General features: G+C 33.6%; 1 protein-coding gene across 1 annotated transcript; it reads right to left on the bottom strand.

The window, feature by feature from the left end:
- Positions 1-17,273: 17,273 nt before the first annotated feature.
- Positions 17,274-22,373, bottom strand: LOC103933348 (integrin-linked protein kinase 1-like). The gene is made up of 11 exons (XM_009343038.3): positions 21,857-22,373; positions 21,264-21,356; positions 20,660-20,743; positions 20,438-20,529; positions 20,192-20,312; positions 19,640-19,719; positions 19,271-19,333; positions 18,884-18,972; positions 18,720-18,805; positions 17,891-18,003; positions 17,274-17,594 (listed from the first exon to the last, which is right to left on the bottom strand). The coding sequence occupies exons 1-11, from the start codon at positions 22,118-22,120 to the stop codon at positions 17,480-17,482; spliced, it is 1,200 nt and encodes a 399-aa protein (XP_009341313.2). The 5' UTR covers positions 22,121-22,373; the 3' UTR covers positions 17,274-17,479.

The raw sequence follows: 22,373 nt of genomic DNA, 5'->3' as shown, positions 1-22,373 counted from the left end.
TGAGTTCCCAAAAGGCCTCGTGCTATATGGAGGTGGGCATGTACATATAAGGCACATCACCCCCTCTCCGTTAATTGATGTGGGATCTTACATCACTCCACTGGCAATGTGGAATATAGATTTGTTTTTGCCGATACCGGAGCAGCTAAAGGCAGTACAGCTAAAGAAATATACTAAGTAGAGAACGAAGCGAACGAACTACCTTATTTCCCCTAGAGTTGTTTATTTTCCGCCTTTCGGTCAGATCGAGGTGGATTTGGTTGGACTTGCATAGCTACAAAATTTGAAAATTACTTAACTCCTGACATGTAAAAAAATCATCATCATTTTTTTGCATACGTAATTTATAGTGAAGAAGGAAAAGCTCATCGAATGCAAAGAACCAAATATTGTTCTATCTTAAACTTAGATTCAACCATTATTTTTTGTCCTTTTTATTGATACAATGATATATTAATATTAAAAAGAAATATTGTTAGATCATAGTACTAAATAAATATTAAGTTAATAAATCCTTCAACTTTATTTTTTTCAGTGAAAATAGTATGGTCACTTGGTGCACTATGGCCTAGAGAATTGGATTCAGAGTGACTCACTGTAACAACCTGTTCAGGAATTTATAAAACGGAAGGATATTTTCATATTTTCACTTTGGTGGGTTTCATTTGTTTAAAATATTGCTTTCTAAGTCTTACATTGTGTGCCACTTGGGGCCCACTTTCCTTTTTGGTTCCCTTCCCCCCCTCTTTTTTTCTTTTTCCTTTGGACACGTAAGTTCTCTCTCTCTCTCTCTCTCTCTCTCTCTCTCTCTCTCTCTCTCTTTCTCTCTCTCTCTTAACACTCTCATTTCTCTCCTTCTCACTTTCTCTTTCTCTCTATCCTTTCCCTCTCACTCCCGTGCCCTCTCTCTACAACTCTCCCTCCCCTCTCTGAGATCACACACAAACAATACAACAACTTAAACACCACCACTATTGCCCATGTGCTTTCAGAAATGAAGAAAGAACCCCACAAACCTTTCTCTCCCTCTCGGCTGACACTATTCATCGTCTTCCTTAACGAGTTTCTCACATTTCTGACGAAGGTAAGCCTCGAAATTGGTCCTTATCATTGTAAATCATGTATAGGTTCACGGTTAATAAGTTTTTGGGTGGTTTTGGTGGTGTAGGTGTTCGGGCAGGAATTTCACTTGGGAAGGGTCCCTGGCTCGAGCACACAGCTCCCCGAGGAGTTAGCACTTTGGTTGGTTGTTGCGTTCCTTCTTGCTGAAAGGCTGCAAGTGGAGAACAAAGTTAGTTCTGAAAGGTGCCTTTGTGGGGCCTTAGGTGTAGGTCTTGAGGCTCACAATCAAAACTAACTAAGTGTTTAGGTGTGCTACTGCCATCTCAGTATGGTAGATGTAGAACAAGTGTGTTTAAGTCGATTACTTGCGCCCCAAGTTATTCTGACATCTTATTATCAAAGGATTGTCGCAGATGGGTTAAGTCTACATTAAGTTCTTTTCTGTGCCTTGAGATCAAGGACTTTTAGCTCATTATCCTATACACTTTAAAGGGTGGAAATCCAGATCTGACTAAGTCATCAGTTCGATCTTCATTTTGGCTTTTATGATAGTAAAACCACTAAGTGAACCAGATATGAGGACCAATGGAACTTTTGATCACCAAATGACTGGAAATAATTTGAATATATATTGGAGAGTACATCATAATACCAAATCTACTAATTGAAAGACGAAACAAAGAGTGTCGGGCAAGATTTCACCTTGTTGGGCAATGTCGAACATCTTGCAACCTCTTTTCTTTGTGATTATAGAGGGTTGTGTGTTTAAAAGGGATGGATGGTAAACAAGTTTGCATGAGAGAATTGATACTACGCCACTAGGGTGATAGCAGAGCTTTAAACTAGACAAAAAATGGCTTTTGTAAGGAATGATCCTGAAAATGATTGAGATCTGGGCTGATTACAGCTTTGAGATACAAATCTGGCTTGAGAGCAGAGTTTGTATGTTTGTTTGTTTGACTGGTTAAGTGTCTTTGTCTCCGGGGCCTCTTCCTCCTTTTATAGACTTTTCATTTTGGCTGTTGCAAGCTTTGTCAGAAAGCACTTCAGTGAGTCATCATCTTTTTTACATGTTCTGCCATTAGAAAGTGCTTTTGGGCTGAGAGTAGGTTGACTTCCATCGGTTGTCACTTCTCTTGTAAGCACATAACCTTTTCATTAATGAGGAGTAGCCATAGTGTCTTGAGATAGATGGCTAGGCTTGGTGCTAGGCCTCGGGTGAGTTCCTTCACTTTAGCTCTTTTGGGCTTCCATTCCTTTAAGTCCAAAGTTCAAATATTAACCCAAACAGTAGGAAGTTGAACTCCGAAAAGTTCAAGGAAAGTCAATGTGCAAATTTGAAAATTTTCAAGCCGTGGTTGTTTGGCCATCTTTCAGGCCATTTTTCGGCCAACTTCGGCCACCACTCGCTCTCCACTTGGTATGAATCTCTTCTCCACATTCCTAACTACATTTTGACTTTTGAATCACTTAATTTGGTTAAGAAACGAAGAACTTACGAAGCTTTGAAAATTGCCAAAACTTTCGGCCAAAAACCTGGTTTTCCGACGAGCACCTCCCTTTCGAGGTGTTTTTCGGGCAAACCACTGCGAGTTGGCCGGTGTTCATCAATCTCTTCATCTCATTGAGTACTACAACTTTCGTTTTTGTTTCACTTGATTTCGTTGAGTATCAAATAAGTTATGAGCGTTTGAAGTGTACCCAAAAACTGATCAAACCTTGACCGTTGACCCATCAACGTTGACTTTTGGGTTGACTTTTTTGTTTTTTTTGGGTCCCCTACCAAGCTAATTTCGACATCTTGGATCCGTTTTCCCAAATTCAATCGTTTGTTATGAGTTTTATTAGTTAGGCCCCTTTATGTGCTTAGGTGCATTTATTGTGGCGTTTCCGTCTTTGCTAGCTTGTGTGGCTTTTCAACGGCGAAGTATCTGTGAGTGGACTCCTTCTAAAATGCATGTTTTAATAGTAGAAATGCATACATGAAAAACATGATTTAATGATTACGTTTTAGGAAACGTTTTTTGAGATATTATGCTTACTGTAAATATTTTGAATTACCATATTTTATCGAACTGATGTTCTTTGTAGTATATATGTTGGATGCCTATATACTATTTAGAACATGCTTTTACACACTTCTTTACTGTATATATGATGGATGACTATATGCTATGAAGATGATTTTGAGATATATATGTACTTATGTTGGAAAGACTATATTCAATGTGTTTGTGTGTATCTAGTGTTCATTGTTCTGCCTACAAGTGATGATACTTATATTAGCTTCGGTCGGGTGTAGGTTGGTGCCTGTTTGGCAAATGATACTTATATTGGTTTTGGCTAGGCGTAGGTAGGTGCCTGTTTGGCAAATGATATTTATATTGGTTTCGGCCGAGTGTAGGTTAGTGCCTATTTGGCAAATGAAGTGTTTTGAAGTAAGTGTTCTAAATGAAGAGTTCTCTATGCCTTCGGGCGATATTGATACCATTAGTTAGCACACTATATATGAGATATGTTTTATACAGATTTTTATGGCATGCTAGGGTTTTCGGAAAACCTACTAATTATTATATTATGAGTTTTCTTTAAACTTTGGGGGTTAGTATGTTGATAACTATTTCAGTATTATTTATATATAACTTGGTTCACTTATATTTGTTTTGCGCTCCCTCAGGATTCATGTGCCTACCTTGATGTTCGGGGAATAACATGGTCGGACGTGTCACTCACTTATTCAAGATACGTTCAAAGAAGTTAGTGAAAAAAAATATCATCCAACTTGAAAATGAAATATGGTTTATTGTTTAAGAAAATTTATTTATTTCAATCCCCTAAAATGATAGGATTAGCTGGAATAAATTTCCTTCAAATCTGTAATCTCCTTTTAATCCTCTCAAATGAATAATCATTCACCTCCACCTTAAATGTACTATGAATTTTTTGAGTTACCTAATCCAATCCTACATACCAAGAGGCATGTACTTTCACAAACCTATCGATCCTTCAATCTCTACTGGGAAATAGAAACCTAAATCAAATTGACCCGTAAAGGATTTCAGTAGCAGGCAAAGATTGAGATAGTCAATAGGTAAATATTAACTATTGGGATTTTCTTCATTACTATCTTTTTTTTTGTTGGCAATAAGTAAAAGAATCTCACATTCGTCACAAAATTTGTCAGTGGCACTTCAAAATCTCAATACATCAGAGCCTGCAAACACCATAACTACCGTTTGTGAGCGCAAGCGTGCTGTTTGTACTTTGTATTATCTCAGAAGCATCAGGACCGGCAAAAATAAAAAAGATGTAAACCTGATCCCATTTCTATAGGGCAGTCTGAAACCAAACTCTACTTTTCTGTGGTGACGGCCACCAATTCCTCAAATAGCCTGAGCCACATGTTCCGATATACTGGATGCTTCTAGCCTACAAGAACAAGTAGTCGGTAATACACAAGCATCAGACGAGGACTTTTTGTTGCGGAGTTTACCTTAGGGATAAATAAAAGGAGCTCATATAGACCAAAATACTTAGTACACCAAGTAAACCACAGATAGACCAAATGTACAGTGTCTAAATGTTTAATAATGTAACCCATACTATACAACCGCTTAGAGTTAAACCAAGTTTAAAATAGAGCCCAATAAATATGAACCCTCATTTGATTAACCAAGGTAGTTCAGGAAAACAAACATCCGTAAACATATTTCAAGCCACCCTGGACCATATTTGTTACATTGCACCAAAGAATGGTTTCTCGTATCTTTCTAAATGCTTCTCTTATTTATGCCAAACAAGGCCGAAAATTCTAGTATGCAGCAAAAGATAGAATAACACAATAAAGTTACGAAGTGGATGCTACAGAGTGTGTCAAAAAATGAGCGTCCCCCAACCACCCCCCCCCCCCCCCCCCCAAACAAATCGTTACGAAGTGGATGCTACAGAGTGTGCCAAAAAATGAGCGTCCCCCAACCACCCCCCCCCCCCCCCAAACAAATCTTAACCCATATATAGGTGTTATGCACAAAAAACAGTAAATTTCATCAAATACTGGTGGCAGCAAAACTGTATAAACAATTACAATCCAAACACTGCCACTTGCAGGATAACCTAGGCTGCCATACTGACGGACCATCACAGTGGATGAAATTATTGGGTTATATGCACAAAGGAAATATGGCAGCCTTTCAGCTCCCAGCCAAGGAGTTTTTAATAATGATGTAGTTAAGGCAATTTACATGTTCTACCAAGTTAGATAGAACATTAACACTTGATTACTTATGAGAATATTTAGGATGCATGTGCAGCATAGAATCCATTGATGTGATCCCAACCACATTCATTCTACCAAGTTAGATAGAACATTAACACTTGATTACTTATGAGAATATTTAGGATGCATGTGCAGTATATAATCCATTGCTGTGATCCCAACCACATTCATGTTGACACAATTGTTAAACGATAAAAGATAAAAGCCAAATAAGACAAGAAAACTGGCAGTAGTTACACGTAGGTAAAACAACAATTATGATGATGATAACAGCAACAATGTTAATGTTCCTAATCACGATAAATGAAATCGATAATAGGATATACTATGGAATACGGCCATTACTCTGAGCACCAATCAATTATGCTACGAGTATAGCATGGTCAAAATCATTATCAAACAGGAAAAGCATTAACTATTAGCAATGAATTTCTACCTTTGAATCTCTTCGCCCATTTCCATCCGGAAAAAGCTCTCGATCTTCACAGGTGATCCGACTTCCTTAGACAGATTTTCTAATAGTTTCTGTAGATAATGTAAAAATGTGGAGGTTATACCACAACCCTCCACTTCCATTTGTATTTAATGTTTACGTTATCCATTTTAGTTAATTTTAATTCCGTTAATTTTAGGAATTAAATCGAATAATTATCAGGTTTGAATTTTTGTAATTAACCTTTAACAATTCGTTGACCTTTCAAGGTCAAAAGTAATGTTTTTGAATAGATCTCAAAACCACAAACGAATAGGCGAAATCTGTTTGCGAATCCGGGTTTTAACGGTATAGTTACAGACATTTGAAGTAACTATGGATTTTAAATTAATTAAAACTCTCACCATGTGGAAATTGTAACCAATCATATTAATTTTAGGACCAATCAGAAATTAGGGAAGAAAGAGGGACCAATCAGGAAAGGGAGAGAAAGCTCCCAGCTTTCCTGTCGACCAATCCACGCGTAGCACCCCAGTTTCAGCCTGGAGGGATTTTCGGCCAACTTGCACCATTTTTCAAGCGATTTTTGCCCAACCTTCACTTGCTAACAACACACAACCTATGTGCAACCCTTTTCCCTTCCAAAAATCGAGCATTTTGGTTCCTAAACCGTGAGGATGACGCACGACGTCGTGGGGTTCTCAACGACAATCCACTGTTCTGGTGAGTTTCATCATCCACCACCACCCTTAATCAACTCCCTTTGGACCTAGGAACAAGACCCAACCAGTTGTAGGGGGGTCGGAACACCTAGGAAGGAGAATTGAAGCTCACCCATTCTAGGGTTTCCAACGAGTTTGAGGGAAATTGGAGCTTTTCCCAACCAAATTGGACTTGGCCACAAATAAACTTGCTCTACTCATTGAGATTTTCATCTATGTGAAATTTGGTTATTTTTGGAAATAATTGATTTTTCCAATGAGTCGGGGCGGTCGACCGCGGCTGCACATGGGTCGAGACCCCACGTGCCCTTCGTAGACTAATTTGGATACCCTGATTCTCTATGTAACATTCGATTAATGAAATCTCATCGTATGACTGTAGTTTGATAGAGACCGCCACTTGGACATTGTATGAATCGACAATCCGACCGTTGGATCGTCACCAAACTTTAATAAATAATAGTACATAATATTTAAAGATATTGTAACTGATGGATCGGGAATCTGACATATGGATCTTTCCAAATGAGTTTTCTAAGTTTGTAAATCTAAACGTCGACCGCCACTTAATTTTAGCGATTGACGGAGATTTCATCGTTGGATCGTTCCGAAACTTTAGGATGTTGTTCTAGAAACTTATTGAAAATCTTGGGAAGTTATGGATCAGAAATTCAAAGTGCGGATCTTTCAGATTGAGTTACGTAGGGTTGTGGACCCTATCATCGACCTTTGACTCACGATTGACTTTTGGTCAATGGGTTACAAATCATTCTAGACTGTCCTTGGGGATGTGTTTTATGTAAGTTACGTGTTCTATTGATAAGAATTCTAAGACATGATTTGATATTTGTTCTAGGTGATGATTGTTCGTGACGCCTCGATAGTCGTGCTAAGGAGTTGTAGTGCGAACTTCAGGTTAGTGGGTATTTTCCTTTTTATAATATATATATATATGTGTGTGTGTGTGTGTGTGTGTGTGTGTGTGATTGATAGCTTCCATTTATATATTTGAAAAAGAATTTCTTACGTACGCTTGGATTAGACTAAAGTTTATAAGAATTAGCGAAATGACGGAATTTATGAAATATGCTACATCCTACAGGATGCACACGTATGCTTATAATCCTTGATGCCATAATTATACCTACGACTATGAATGTTAGTATGTTGATTAGAACTATCGAATCACTATGGCATGACTATATTGATGTTATCTGCTCATCATTGCTGCACCTGGTGTTAGTGCTCACCTAGGGCCAAGGCCAGCCTTTCACGTGTGTGTTCATATCCACACCGCACTCTCGCCTTGGATCCAAGTAGATGCTAGTCATGTCGTACAAGTTGCAATAGGCAACTCCGACATCTTGTCGTACAGGTTGCAATAGGTAACTCCGACTCGTATATGACCGCGAATAACGCTAGTCTTCACGTGATTGTCGCACTAGAGCTTATATTATTATTACACCCAGTCCCTTCGTATAAGTTGCATTAGGCAACTCCGACTTATGTGCTAGCATAGATTGATGAGCATCACTTCAGTTGTAAAGGCTGCATTAGGCGACTTCAACTTGTGTGCTAGCATAGATCGATAAGCATCTGATTTTATTATGCTATTGTTGAGATATTGTGATGGGCATATTTTTTGAATTTATTGTTGATTTACATTTGATTTCATACTTATACGTAGTATGATTTTTTGGAAACTATACTTGTTTTACGACGAGTGATTACAATGTTTTCAGAAACATTTTTATAAAACTTTATTTTCAGGCTCACTCATCCTTGTTTTTCGCCCCTCTATGTTTTAGTAGCTGAACTTTCTTATCGACGAGGAATTTTGACAAATCTTGGTGTAAACGATTACCTTTGAGGGTATAATTCTCACCCGATTTTACTGTATTGTACTTATGCTCCGACCTCATATGTGAAATAGGTTCATTCTCGCTCACAGCACACTCTTATACTTAGGCACTTTTAGGTTTAAATTTATTCACATTTTCCACATCACTACACTTTATGGCTTCTACACTTTATGGCTTTGTTACCTTCTAGATGTCAACCAACACAGCTCGATTCGGAGTCAAAATGGACATTTCGGGTCAAGATGTGTCACCATTTCTATGGCTTATCTAGATTAAAGAAAGTCAGATGCATAGAGATATGAGGTATATGTCTCCTATGGCCAACAGAAGATTGTAGGGAGTTTTAACGAAAATGGCTTCGTACTATTCATTCTGAATCAAAATGACATTTTGTGTATGAAAAGTTCATAATGGATCAAGCTCTTTTCTTTATTTACTCTTATGCCATTTTTGTTATTATAGTAAGGTCCACAATGATTTTGACATTTTTCTCTGGAAATACATTATTTTACATGATGCTATTCAACTTATGCTAATTTGCTATCAGATCTTCATGCTTCCATCATATTGTCGATGTTATGCAGCTTTTCTTCTGTTAAATTTTTTTCAGTACTGTTCGTCGCCTTCTACTAGCTCTGCATCTCTTTCTTTATCTTCTTTCACTTTGCAGTACATTTCTGCTATTTCTTCTTTGAAATTTTGAGGCTTCCAATAAGGTTGATGGCTGATCCTTATCTTACTGTAAATATACATTTCTTCTTCTTCTGCTACTAATATCATATAATACCTAAAATCTTCAAACTTATCTAAGTCTAGTATTTGGATTCCATGAAATTTTAGAATATTTTTGTATAAAGGAGTCTAGTTATGTAAGGAGATAGTGGATAATCTAAAGGACTCTTCATTAATCATTGCTATATGCCTAATTTTCTCCTTATTCATATGTACATACCAATCTGGAGGACTACTAATAAAACTTATGCAAATTTCTTTCCATCTTTCTAGATAATCTTCTGGCACTTTTAAAAGTTTTTCAAGAAAATAATTCTAGTTAGGAGACATGGTTAATAAATATTTTATCAAGATAGCCAAACTCTAATAGTAAGGTTGGGGTAACTTTTATCACATTATGCTTTTCTTGATACTCTTAACTAAAATGTCATAGTCTATAATCTCTCATGTTAATCATGATCACAGCTATGCTAACATCTGGTTTACAAATACAACTTTCTGTACTATCACAAAGACATGATGGATACATCTTTGTAATAATATCCATCCCCGGTTTTGGATCAAAGATGAACTGATACAAAGCACATTGTAATTGTAATTATAACTCTATCATGAATTGTTGCTTTTGAAATTTCTTCTAATAAGATATCATCTATTTTTAAGGCTAAAGATATATTCCTAAGAAAACTTTCATATCTTTCTTACTTTTCTTTGTTACTCAGATGCTGATACTACTCATTATTTTGGTGTTGCTCCATTTCAATGTCTTCATCTAAGAGCTCAATCTTAATCTCTTTTATGGGCTCATTAGCCTCTTGTTCTATGGATTCAATAACCTATTTTTCTTTATTTTTATGTTGATCAATTTCTAAACCTATTTTCAATTCTCTTTTCAGAATGTCACTTGTCTTTTGCTGCATTCTAAGAGATTGGAGTTATTGGTTCATTTTGAACTTACTGAGTAATGACTCATGATCTCTAGAAATGGCTTGGAGTTTGTACTCAAGAGAATAAGTATGCTGCTGGCTTTGATGAAAATTAAAATTAAAGCTATCAAACTCTTGTTCTAAGGCTCTAAGTAATTTTTCATGACCTAACCTTGTGCTTGGTTGTTTGATTTGAATGTTCCAAAAATTATCTAAGAGAACCTGTTGCTTATCAGAAAACCCTCGCACGCTTAACCTATACCTTAGGGTTGGATTTCTGATTCCTTCAACAATATTGCCATTAAAGTTGAAAGTGGGTACTGGTGGTGATGCTGGTTTGCTTATGCTATTTTGGAATCCACTGAATGGTGGAGTTTGATAGTGCATCATCATGCTCCTGAAAGGTGTTATTTTGCCTTGTGGTCTTGTGCTATTTGAGGATGATGGTCCACGATATTTCATTCATGTTCAACAAATTAATCTTGATAAGATATCGGCTATTGTATTGTCATTACCTTTTATATGTTCAAAAATTGGTTTAAAATCATTTTCTGTAATTGAATCAACAAAATTAACCCATCTTGGGACTGCCTGTTTATTAGCATGTATCTTGTTATAATGAGAAACTATATTTTGACAATCTGTTCTAATCATAAATACTTCATTATGTAAAAATAAAGAGAATGCTCCAAGTGAGTTAATTATTTCTAAATTTTCTAAATATGTTGATGGTAATCTTGACTGTACATCACTAAATTTTCCTTATGAATATCTACAAACTTGTTCGTAAGACTTTGGAGACTCCTTATGCTTTTTCTAGTATAGTATATCTACCCATCCTAATGATGAAACATTTATTTCGACTACTTTATAACTATCATCTAATGGTAATGTTAATGGCTTAAGTTTAGTAATTTCTTCTTTTATATTTTGAACTAATTTAATATCTTTACTATTAAAATACGTTTGTCATGTTTCCTAGTTTTGCTATGTAATACTGCTATTTTTCTTCTTAAATCAGAGATAAAATTTCTTACATAATTTAACAATCCTAAAAATGCTTGTAATTGTTTCTTATCTTCTAACTTATCCAGAAATTCTAAAACTTTTTTAGTTATATGATCTTGTAATTGTATTATGCCTAACTTGATATACATTCCTAAAAATTCTATATTTTGATTTTATAATACTATTTTATTTTTGCTAATCACAATTCCATTATTAATAAATTCTTGTAAAACTATCTCTAAATGCTTCCTATGTTCATTTCTATTTTTACTATGTATTAAAATATCATCTACATATATCATCTACATAAACACTTCAAAATTTATCATATTTCTTGAAAATTTTGTCAATCTTTCTTTGAAAGATCGGTGAAGTATTTTTAACTCCAAATAGAATAACAAGGCACTCAAAATGTCCTTCTGGACAAGTAAAAGCTATCCACTCAATTGATTCTTTTGCTAATCGTATTTGCCAAAATCTTGATTTACAATCAAATTTACTAAAATATTTACTCTCTTGAATTTTATGTATAAACTCATTCTTATTTGGTAACTTATAACTATCTTCATATGTATTATCATTTAATCTCTTGTAATTATAAACTATTCTAGCCATACCTCTTTTTAGTTTTGAATGTTCTTACAATAAATGTTGATGATCTATGTCTATACTTAGAGGGTCTAATTACTTTTAAATTTAAAAACTCTTTAATTTGCTGTTCAAACAATTATTTATCTATAAGGCATATCAGCTGTCTTTACGGTTAAATCTGGATTAATTATATTTAATTTTGCTAGTATCTTATTTCTATTCCAATGTAACTGTGGATCTTCTCCTATAATTCTAGTTTGTTCTACTAATTGTAATAATTCTTTTAAACTCTTTGGTTTATTTAACTGTAATATCGAATATTCATGTTCAAATATTTCTTCATCAAACTCTTCTATATTATTATGCTCATCATCTTCTTTTGAGTTTTCCAAATAATAACTATCTTAACTACTAGATTCTTCTATACTTATGCTTTTGTATGCTTCTACAGTATTACTTTGATCAGTTATTGTAATACCTTTTTTGAAAACTGTTATGCTAGGGTTCATAAATAAAAAAAACCTTGTTAACTTCTCAAAAAGTTTAATCCTAAAATAAATGGATATGATCCTACTGGTAAAACAAATGTTAGTAGTAAATTAAATTGTTGTTTTTCTACTTTAATGGACTTATTATTAATGCAATGTGTTAAGTAAACTGGTCTCTCATCAAATTGTGTTATTCTCACAGGTTTTATTAATTTTTGTCTATATTTTTCTGGTACTAACTCTTCTCTTATGATACTCTTTGTACTCTCTGTATCTATCATAGCTGTTGTTTGTATCTTATGTTATTCTGTTAATTCTATTTCACAATTTATGGTAATTAAAGAACTAATTTTTGGCTTTTCTATACTATAAACAATATTACCTAATATTTCAGTATTTTCTTGTGATTCTGCTGAATTAATTTCTAGTAACTTATTATTATAACACTTTTCGCACAATATTGAATATGTATTATAGTACTTATTTACAACTAACTTACTACACTTATGACATTTTTCTGACCAACCTAAATTAATGTATTTATATTCTTCTTCATGTTACTCTTCTATGAATGCACACATATGCTCTTTTAAATCACTATTTGTACTACTTGAATCTTCCGAGTCTGAATCTATCATATTTATACTTTCTATACTATAAATACTTTCATTATCACTTAAATCATCTAAGTTATATATTGACTATATATCTTTATCTTCTTATAACTTCAACGACTCCATTAAATGTACTTTTTCTGTCGGCTGTTTACCTAATTTTATTTATGTCTAATATGTCAAACTTCTCCATATGAATAACATTTACAACTACTCTTATCTTTTGATGCTTTATATTTTCTAATCTAAGGTCTGCCACTTCTTTTCCTAAATTGTTTTGGAATATATTTTCTCTTTCCATATGTTCTTGAAGGTCTTATGCTGAAATTCTTATGCTGTTTGTATTGTTTGTATGACTTATATTTCTTTTTGTATATTTTCTTATACTTATTCTTTTTATAATAACCATATTGTTGTGGTAAATCTATATTTTTACAACTCATGTAAAATTGTTTTCTAATTTGTCTCTTAACTTTTATTTGGTTACACTCATGTCTAAGTATATCATATATATGTTGAATTCTAAGTCCTATTGCAATATCATTTTTCTTTGGATGCTTTTGCCATTCATTCAAATCTTTTCTCCTATTGGTCATTTTATTTTTGTCATATAAGTATCTAATAAATTAATATCACTAATTCTACCTGATCTTCCTAAATATTTAAAGAAATCTGTTGTATGCTCATCTATATATTGTAAATCACAAATTTGTAATTGTTCTAAATTTCTAATTTCCTTTATTTGTTCTTGTTCACTTTTGCCATCTAACCTATTATATCTAAAAATTCTTGTTTAATTAAAGTAACAAAACTATCTATATTAAAATGTGTTTTAGCTGCCTGATGTTGTTCTAGATTTAGGACTTTCCATGACTATAAATAATAAAAAACTAAACCATCCAAAGTATACTCAAAGTAATCTAACATATTTTGTGAATTACTAAAATCTATCATTAATGTTGCATGCACACAACCATTTTCCCATTTTCCCATCTCTCAATCGTTCTTTCCCAATCTTGTGAATCTACATTATCTAAATTTAATATATTACTAGCTATATTAATTTGTTCTAACCCTCTCAAATATGGAATCCTATTTTTTCTAGGTGGTTTTATCATACTTTCTTCTATGTAATCTACTTTTGCTTTTTCATTATATTATTCATTTGTTGATCTTAAAAATTGTTGGTTAGTTCTACTTGCGTGTCCTGGTTTTTCTACTCTTGATGTACTACTTTCTTCTGCTGAGTTACATTCTTTTTTCAATTCTAATAAATTATTATATTCTTTTGATTCTAAAATATGTTCTACTCCTATTTCTAAAATTAAAATTTTCATCTCTTCATCTGAAATTCTGTGTAGTCCTAAATCATATGTCTTATATTTTTCTAAGTATTGTTCTTCATCTAAATGATCAATATCTTCTATAAGCTTATCTACAATATGATCAAAATTTTGCTCAACTAAATTAATATCTAAATTATCAAAAGCCATATGAATACTCTCATTTTCGATCTCACTTTCATCCTCTTCTATTTTTTCTAGTTGCTTGTAATTACTAAACCTAATTATTGCTTCACTTGTACTAGTTTCATATATTTGTACTTTATTTGGTTGTCTATTTCTTGCTACTTGTAAATTAGGTAATATCCACTGAGTTCCTTCTAAAAAGCTATTATCTACGGGTTTTGCTTCTATCATATTTACATTTTTACCACCAAATGTTTGAACTAAATTTTGAAATTCTAAATTAAACTTATGATTATATTTATCAGACACTTTACCAATATACATTAAGCTAATACACAAATTTTTATACTCTCCTTTCATATTATAATTTTTTGTTCTTATGTTTACTTTAATATATTTACTAAACTCATTAATTGTCATAACATAATTTGGCAAGCTTGAATCTGCTAAGTTTGAACTTAAATCTAGTTTAGTTGTTGCTATTGCTGCTTGTTGGTGATTATCACATCTATCATCATATATGTATACTAATGTTTTTTTGCCTACTTGTGCTCTGGTTAATCTTGCTATTCCAATTAATATTGTTCTTATATGAATTTGACTAAAATATGATTTTCTCAAATGAGTAACTGTTTTTTTACTAATTAAGTTAAGTGTAACTTCTTTATCAATACAACCAACTTCATGTTGATTAATGCTACTTACAATTCTGCTTCTATTTTCAAATAAACCTAATTGATACAAATTATATTTATTTTTCTGTGTTCTCTCAAAACCTCTTCGAATAAATTCTTGTACTTCTTCTTTATTTGGATAAATATTTTCAGCTCTAACTTCTTTTCCTTTTTTCCTAAAGAGTTCCATTTTCTATTATCAAAAGGATTTAGCTTAGACCTTCTAATATTATTATTTGCACTTAAAGTTAAATTTTCTAATTTATCCAGCAAAGATGCGTTATGTAAATTTGATTTATTTCTACTATTTGTTCTTCAACTTGATCTATTTTTTTAGCCAAACTTAAAACTAATTGAATAATTAAATTATTTTGTCTAATGAGAATATTACTACTGGCTACTTGTGTTGAAAAATCTGTTAAATCAACTGGTTCTTTATCTAACTTACTAATTTCTTTCAAAGCTTGGATATATTTTCTGCTAGTTCTAGAATCAGTCATTAAACTAATAATTTATCTATTTTATTATGTAACTTATGTACTTGTTCACTCAACTCCTTTTGCGCTATTTAAATTTTTTGAACTTCTAATTTTAATTGTTCAACTATTTCTAGTGATCTAAGTTCTACTTGCTTAGGCTTACTATCTATGAGGTCAATAAGCTCTTTTATCTCTCTTTTGCAAGAAAACCTTTGAATATTTTTATTATTGTTTTCTAGCTGAACTGTAATATAATCTAAATTTTGTCTAATTGTTTTTATGGAATTTTTCTGAAAATGATCTAACAACTGGTTTAACAAATGATTATGTTTATTATTTTCTAATTTTATATTTTCTACTTGACTAATAATAAGATCTACAATACTATTGGCTTGTGGATTTTCTTCACTATGCAAAATATGATTATGCTTTCTTAATGAAAAATAACAAACTAAACTATTTAAGTCTAAGATTATTTTTCTTTTTTGAGGTTCACTAATTTCTAAATTAAGATAATCTATCATAAACTACAGTCTAAGATTATTTAACTCTCTTTCTTCTCTTAAGGTCTCTAAAACTTGATATGTTGTTTTTTTTTGCTTTTAAAACTTCGTGTTGCACTGTTGTATTATTATATTTACGAATAAATGAAGGATGTTCAAGATAACCAAGATAAAACTTCTGCTTCTTCAAAGTCCTGCTAATTCTTTTGGATATATATGCTAATCTTCTCTTTATGCTATTTATAGTTGGGTGTCTGGGACAATAAATACCTGGTGGTTGTGGTTGACAAGGTTTACAAGAACAATAATATATGTTGTTCATACAAAATAAACAAGTGTGATATCAGTTGTGTTAATGACTTCTGTCCTCAAAGTACTTTACTATTATGATTATACTATTAAAATGCTAAACTTGGTTTTGATACCAGATTCACGAAGCAAGCCTGATTAAATAGTCGGATGACCATTATAACAACTGAACGTAAAACCTTACACATGAAACTTGACATGTTTCAACATGACGATCACTCACAGTACAAGTATAAGGCCTTAACGACTGAACTCAGAGGTACGAAGAACTCAGAGGTACCCTGGTTAAGGTCCAGTTATTTGTATGGCAAACATTCAATATAACAGAGTGCTCGAACAAAGTATGATCGTCAGTTTAGAAAGTTAATAATATAACTACAATAATGTTTTCCTTCTAGAAGTCTAATTAAACACACTAAAGAAAGAAAATAAAGCTTACTTAAGACTTGGAGATTGCTTGAATATGTACACTTGAACTTTTATTAATATATAGAATGTTTACAAAGATAGTTGTTTACAAAGAAAGTGTTTACAAGGATGCTATGAAGACTACGGATGCTTGAGAGTATGAAGATGGTGTGAATATATGGTGAGAGTAGGGTGTTCAGGTGTTGGGGTGCTGAGGTATTTTTTTTCAATGCATGGAACTCCACTTATATATACTGAATGAGGATACAACGGTATAAAAATTACAAATGGATGGTGTGGACATCTCCTTGGTACTTGTCACTTTGCTTCTACTATTGCTGAAAATATCAACACTTTTCTAAAATGTATCTGACTCTTGCTTTGTTTGATAAATGCACGTGAATTAGCTTGTCTCCTTTTGCTTTGCATGTGAACTTGCTTGTCTTTTGTTTTGCATGTGAACCCCCTGTATAGTTTTTTATCCTGGAGCTTTTATATTTGCTTTGATGAAAAGCATGTGACTTCTGATGGATATTGGGAATTGGGATACTTTTGATTTTTTCTGTCTTAAGGTTTTCAAGGGCAACATTGCCATTTTTGAAATTATTTGTCCTTAAGGTTAAATGAAAGTTTTCTAGGGTGTTTCCGTTAGTTTTCCCAAGATTGTATTCCTTCTAACCCTTTCGAAATCTATGGACCAAAAACAATCGTTATCACAAGTCTTGTAAATCCAAATTACATAAGCTTGTCTGTAAATCCAAATTACATAAGCTTGTCGATGAAATCAGTTCTACGTTTTGCATTATACAGACTATTTATTTATTTAAAATAGTCTAAGGAACATCTTCACTTCACAGATTTTACATAAATATGTTTGTATTTATTCAGTGATTTTCTTGTCCATCTCAGTTGTGAAACTGCACTCAACAAGGGCATACAGCTCTCCCAAAAGATGACGATTCCTCTTCCAGAATCTCGATGACAGAACCAAATGAGGGTATTTCCGAAGGATTATTACTTGTACAATCCTCTATCAACCTGCATACGTTAACATACACCAGAACTTACATACCCAGTATTGTCAAACAATGAAATGTCACGTATAAATATAATAAAAATAATAGCCTAAATGTCGCAAATCCCTCACTCGAACATAACCTGAATGTATTAGCTTAAATATAAAACTAAAACAGATAGTGATGAGAGATTACAAAGATAAAGCCAACTCACATATGTAAACACGCAGATAATAAAGCTTGTTATGACGACTGAATGTCAAAACTGGTGCTTCACATTTTAGCAAGACGGAAATGATAATGAAAATGTACACTTACTCATGAATTCTGTTTGTACATCGACTTAAGTGGAATTTCGGCTTAAAATCAACAGGTTCCTCATTTTTGGTGTCAGAGTTCGTGCTGTTCATGAAGTGCCTTCCTTCTAGCATCTGTAGATTACGAATCAAACTCGCAATGATGTTAAATTATTATTATTATTTATTATTTATTTATTTTTTGAGAAGCTACTTGATAAACAATAAACACGAAATATTAGTCCAGACTCTACACAGAAACTTTACATTCTCAAGCTTGCCAATGTAAAAAATAAAAAAAATAAAAAAATAAATTATTGAACTTTGTAACGATGGATTAAAACAATGTTAATTGAATTTGTATAATGAAAAACTTCTGATCTCTATGTGCTTGGTAAACACAGATACTAATGGGTTTACATTTACAAATACATATGCTGCAAAGATACTAGTTAATGGATAACTGACGAGATATAACTATCATACTAGAGTATTATTGTCTGAGAAATTGTGAGTTAGAGTTGGCATATAGCATAACTAAAAGGGCGACCCCAAGACAAGAAGACTCCCCACTTATATCTTGAATTTTGCTCTGAAATAATTAAAATTCTAAAAGTTACATGGTTTTAGTACCAGTACTTATATTAGATTTGCCTACATTTCCTGTCAAAACTAAACATGCTATATATTTTTTTTTTAGGCAGAGTGATTCAACTTATATTCTTTGAAGTATGATATTTTTGGATTACGGGAAACTCATTTCAAGAAAATGTCTTGCCAAATAAAATAACAAATCCAAACAGAAACATATGCCAATATAAATACCAAGTCCAAATATTAAAAACACGCACCTGATAAAATATGAAACCAAATGTACGAACATCTTTCTTGGTGTCGTCTATTAGGTTTTCGATGTTACGGGGATTGCTTCTTTTCCCTGTGAATTGAAATTGATCAGAAACACAACAAAAAAACTTTAAACAAAGTAAAATGGAATTTGACGTTCCTGTACAACCATTTTGATCTGGGTTAATTGGCTCGTACAACATTTGAACCCAATACTCGCCGATCTTCAAGTGTCCACCTTCGTCCTGCAACAAGTTTCTACCCCAAGGAGACAAAACAGGATTAGTAACGTTATCATATATGATTGCCTATAATAGCACACCAGGCAAATAAATCGTGGCACTTTTTGAAGGCATTAACCTTTTCTTTCTTTCTAATTTTTGTCTTCAACATTGTAAATTCGATTCTTGGAAACTGTTTATAAAATTGGGAATCTTAAACAACTAAGGGAGATAGGAATAGATGTTTTCTCTTGGATTGTCAAGCTTATATATTTTGATTATATTGGTGGCATAATACAACATGAGCAATAGTTGAGTTTGAGGAAAGGGCATACCTGGTACCCAAATGGTTGTGAACTATTGGGCAGGGCTTGTGTTGGTGAAGATAGTTCATTCCCCTGCCAATTTGTATGCGTATCATATTCTGGAATTCTATACTATATATTCTTAACAGCATGTAAGCTACAAAGCAACAGCTTTCTGAGGTGCAGAGACTGAATAACAAAGCATGCATATCAAAACACTTGGACGATCGACGTGATTTAAACCTTTGCTAAATGGAGAAAACGTGGCTCCCTTTGTGTAAATGAAGCAAATATGCATGTATGTTGCACATTGGATAGAAAGAATTGCAACGTGTGTAAGGACATGAACTCCTTCACATGATATACTAGTTATTACTGAAAAACAGCACAATCAATTACCTAGCAATATCAAGTGCGTAGCGAAAAGCAGTAGGCAAATCAAGTCGAGCTTTTTGCCTCAAAATGTTTTCCAGGTTACCCTGTAATAGCACCAAAGTTATAAATTGTGAAAAAAAAAAAAAAAAGAAAGAAAAGAAAAAAGAAAGACGCGAATAAGAAAGATAAATTGACCATCCATAGCAGCTTCACATTTCAGTACAGAGTCACAGACACGTGAATAACAAATGGTCTAGAAAAGAATATGCAAGAACAATGAGTTCGCTAACATAAAATAACCAATATACACTAAAATCGCTTTTTAATTTCACTTCTTAGTTAATACAACTCAGTAGATGGTTTTCTTTCTAAATATACTAGAAAAAGCATAATTTATTGAGATAACTGAACGACAATAAGTATGTCCTTTTCCTTTTAGTAGTGCTCTTACTTAAACAAAAGAATCAAAATTGCAGTGAAGCAAATATCAGGATTTTTATGGTGTATGTCAATATATAAAATAGAACAAAACCACATACAATCTAAAAATAGCGTATAATTGATAGCGGTATGTACTTTTGGTAGATACTCAGTAATCAGAACCATCTCTTCCTGCTGCACTATTGAACCAAGAAATTGCAAAATATTGGGATGTCTAAGTTCTCGCAGGAGAGTGTTATCCTTAGCAGAGAGGATCCTGTGTCAAGATTGGAGCAGCAAGCTATTATTACCTAAAGATTGTTCAAACTTTCGTCCTAAATTAAATGAAACAAATAATACACCTTGAAACTCATAAAGAAAAAGCCCATATATCAAACATACATTTTTACAGGATTGCATATTTGTCTCTTGACAACAGTTTTAACGACCCATGTTCCACGCCATTTGACCCTTTCAGATTCACCAAATGAACCCTGCAAGATTAATGGATTTTTAATAGTTACCAAAACCATTTGATACTACACCCATTTTGACATATTAGTTGCTTATCTATTGAACTTAACAAAAAAGGTTGTCTTTATTTCCCTACACTATGGTATATACCTGCCTAATTGTTGATGAATGCTCTGTGTTTAGTTCTGACATGTCAAACTTTACATCATTTGAATCTTCTTCATGTCGAACAGTCTGTAGAAATGCATGAAGATAGGTCAGCTGCTAAATATTATACATATATAGGGTGTCAATTTACTCCTCCAACGGAGGAATTTTGGACTTAAAACAATTCAAACACGCAAGTATAGGCCTTATCATTTGCTAATATTCGTAGTATGAAACCTTTTTTTTTTGTTTGCGATAGTATGAAACTTTGCTCATATTAAATATTTCCTCAAATAGACCTGTAAAGAGAAACCAATTGTAGCAATAACAGACTACTTGTTCCACAGACTGAACATAAAAGCTATTGATGCAAGTTCCAGTCTTGTGCAATGTTATCGATTGTTTACCCTGGACCAGTTCAAATCCCAGTATTGCACTGCAAAGCTTGCAGCAAAGGAATCGTGCAATGTTGATATTACCTCTAATGTAAAAATAATATATATGATAAGCAACTTGGGCACGAATCACTCGAGAATCCTGATCCTAGAAGCTAATCAGATATTAGGCTTCACTCTACATCTGTGTTGTAAAGTGATATCTCAATTACCATTAGTTGATCATTGGTAAAGTCATTGCCACCATTTACTTCAAGAATCCTGCATATATCTCGATGTCCATAGAGTCTCGCATCTGTCAGGGGCTTGACATCACGAAAAGAAAAAAAGAAGAACATGAAATGTAATTAGTAGCTATTAAATGTAACAATTTAGTCCAAGAGAATTGTCGAACATAATTGTTAACACTAAACAACTATCAGAAAACAAGTCCAGAAACATGTCACCAAAAGTATAAAATTTAAACAATCCAAAAAATTTCTAATTAACTGGTGATTTGGGCAGACCACCCCAGAATTGATATATCTACAGCAGAAAGTGTGACAAGTTCAGCATGAAAATTATTAATTACCATTCCGAGCGACTCCAAGGTAACAAGACTCCCTCTTTGCGAGGGTCGAGGAACGTCTATTGTACGTAGTCTTACGAGGCTGTTCCATGACTCAACCCTTGACCTTTTGGTCACAAGGAGCAACCTTTCCGTTGCACTAAGTCTTACCCACCATGACACATATTCCAGAAATTCTCAAAAATCACTTTATATTAAACAAAATAAACAGGCAGACAATTAAAGAGTTGTTCTTACAGTCCGTTTCCATCGGTCTTTGAGGTTAACATTGGCCTTGTAACACACAAGAAGCTCAACAATGGGGGTGTGACCTTCGCTCGCGGCGAGATGGAGCGCGGTCCTGTTGTCGTAGTCTTGGACATCAGGAGATATGCCCTGGATCAACATCTGGTTCAATCCAACCCTGTCGCCTCTGGAAGCGAAACTCAAGAACTTGCCTATCGTCTGCATATCGAAATCATCCGAAGAATCGGCACGCAGAATATCGCGCATGGTCTTCATTGATTTGATTCAAAATTGGAAAACCAATTCAAGAATCCAAACAGAAAGTAGGAAACTGAATGTCCAAATATTCCTGAGCTGCGGAATTTGAGGAACCAAACAGGGGGAGAGCAAGAGGGTGTGATGAAAGGGGGAGAGAGAGAGAGGGACGTATACAGATAGCATCTTTTCCGAGTGGCGTTTATTGATGGAGGAAAATGGGGCGGGTGTGCCGATGAGGGAGGCTTCGGGCTTAACGACCTCTTTGATCTTT

This window comes from the organism of the source record quoted next, unplaced genomic scaffold (genome assembly GCF_019419815.1).
Source record: "Pyrus x bretschneideri cultivar Hongxiangsu unplaced genomic scaffold, Pyrus_bretschneideri_v1 Contig145, whole genome shotgun sequence".
Lineage (NCBI taxonomy): Eukaryota > Viridiplantae > Streptophyta > Magnoliopsida > Rosales > Rosaceae > Pyrus > Pyrus x bretschneideri.
The sequence above is the reverse complement of the archived record's forward strand: the minus strand, read 5'-3'. Positions and strand labels throughout refer to the sequence as shown.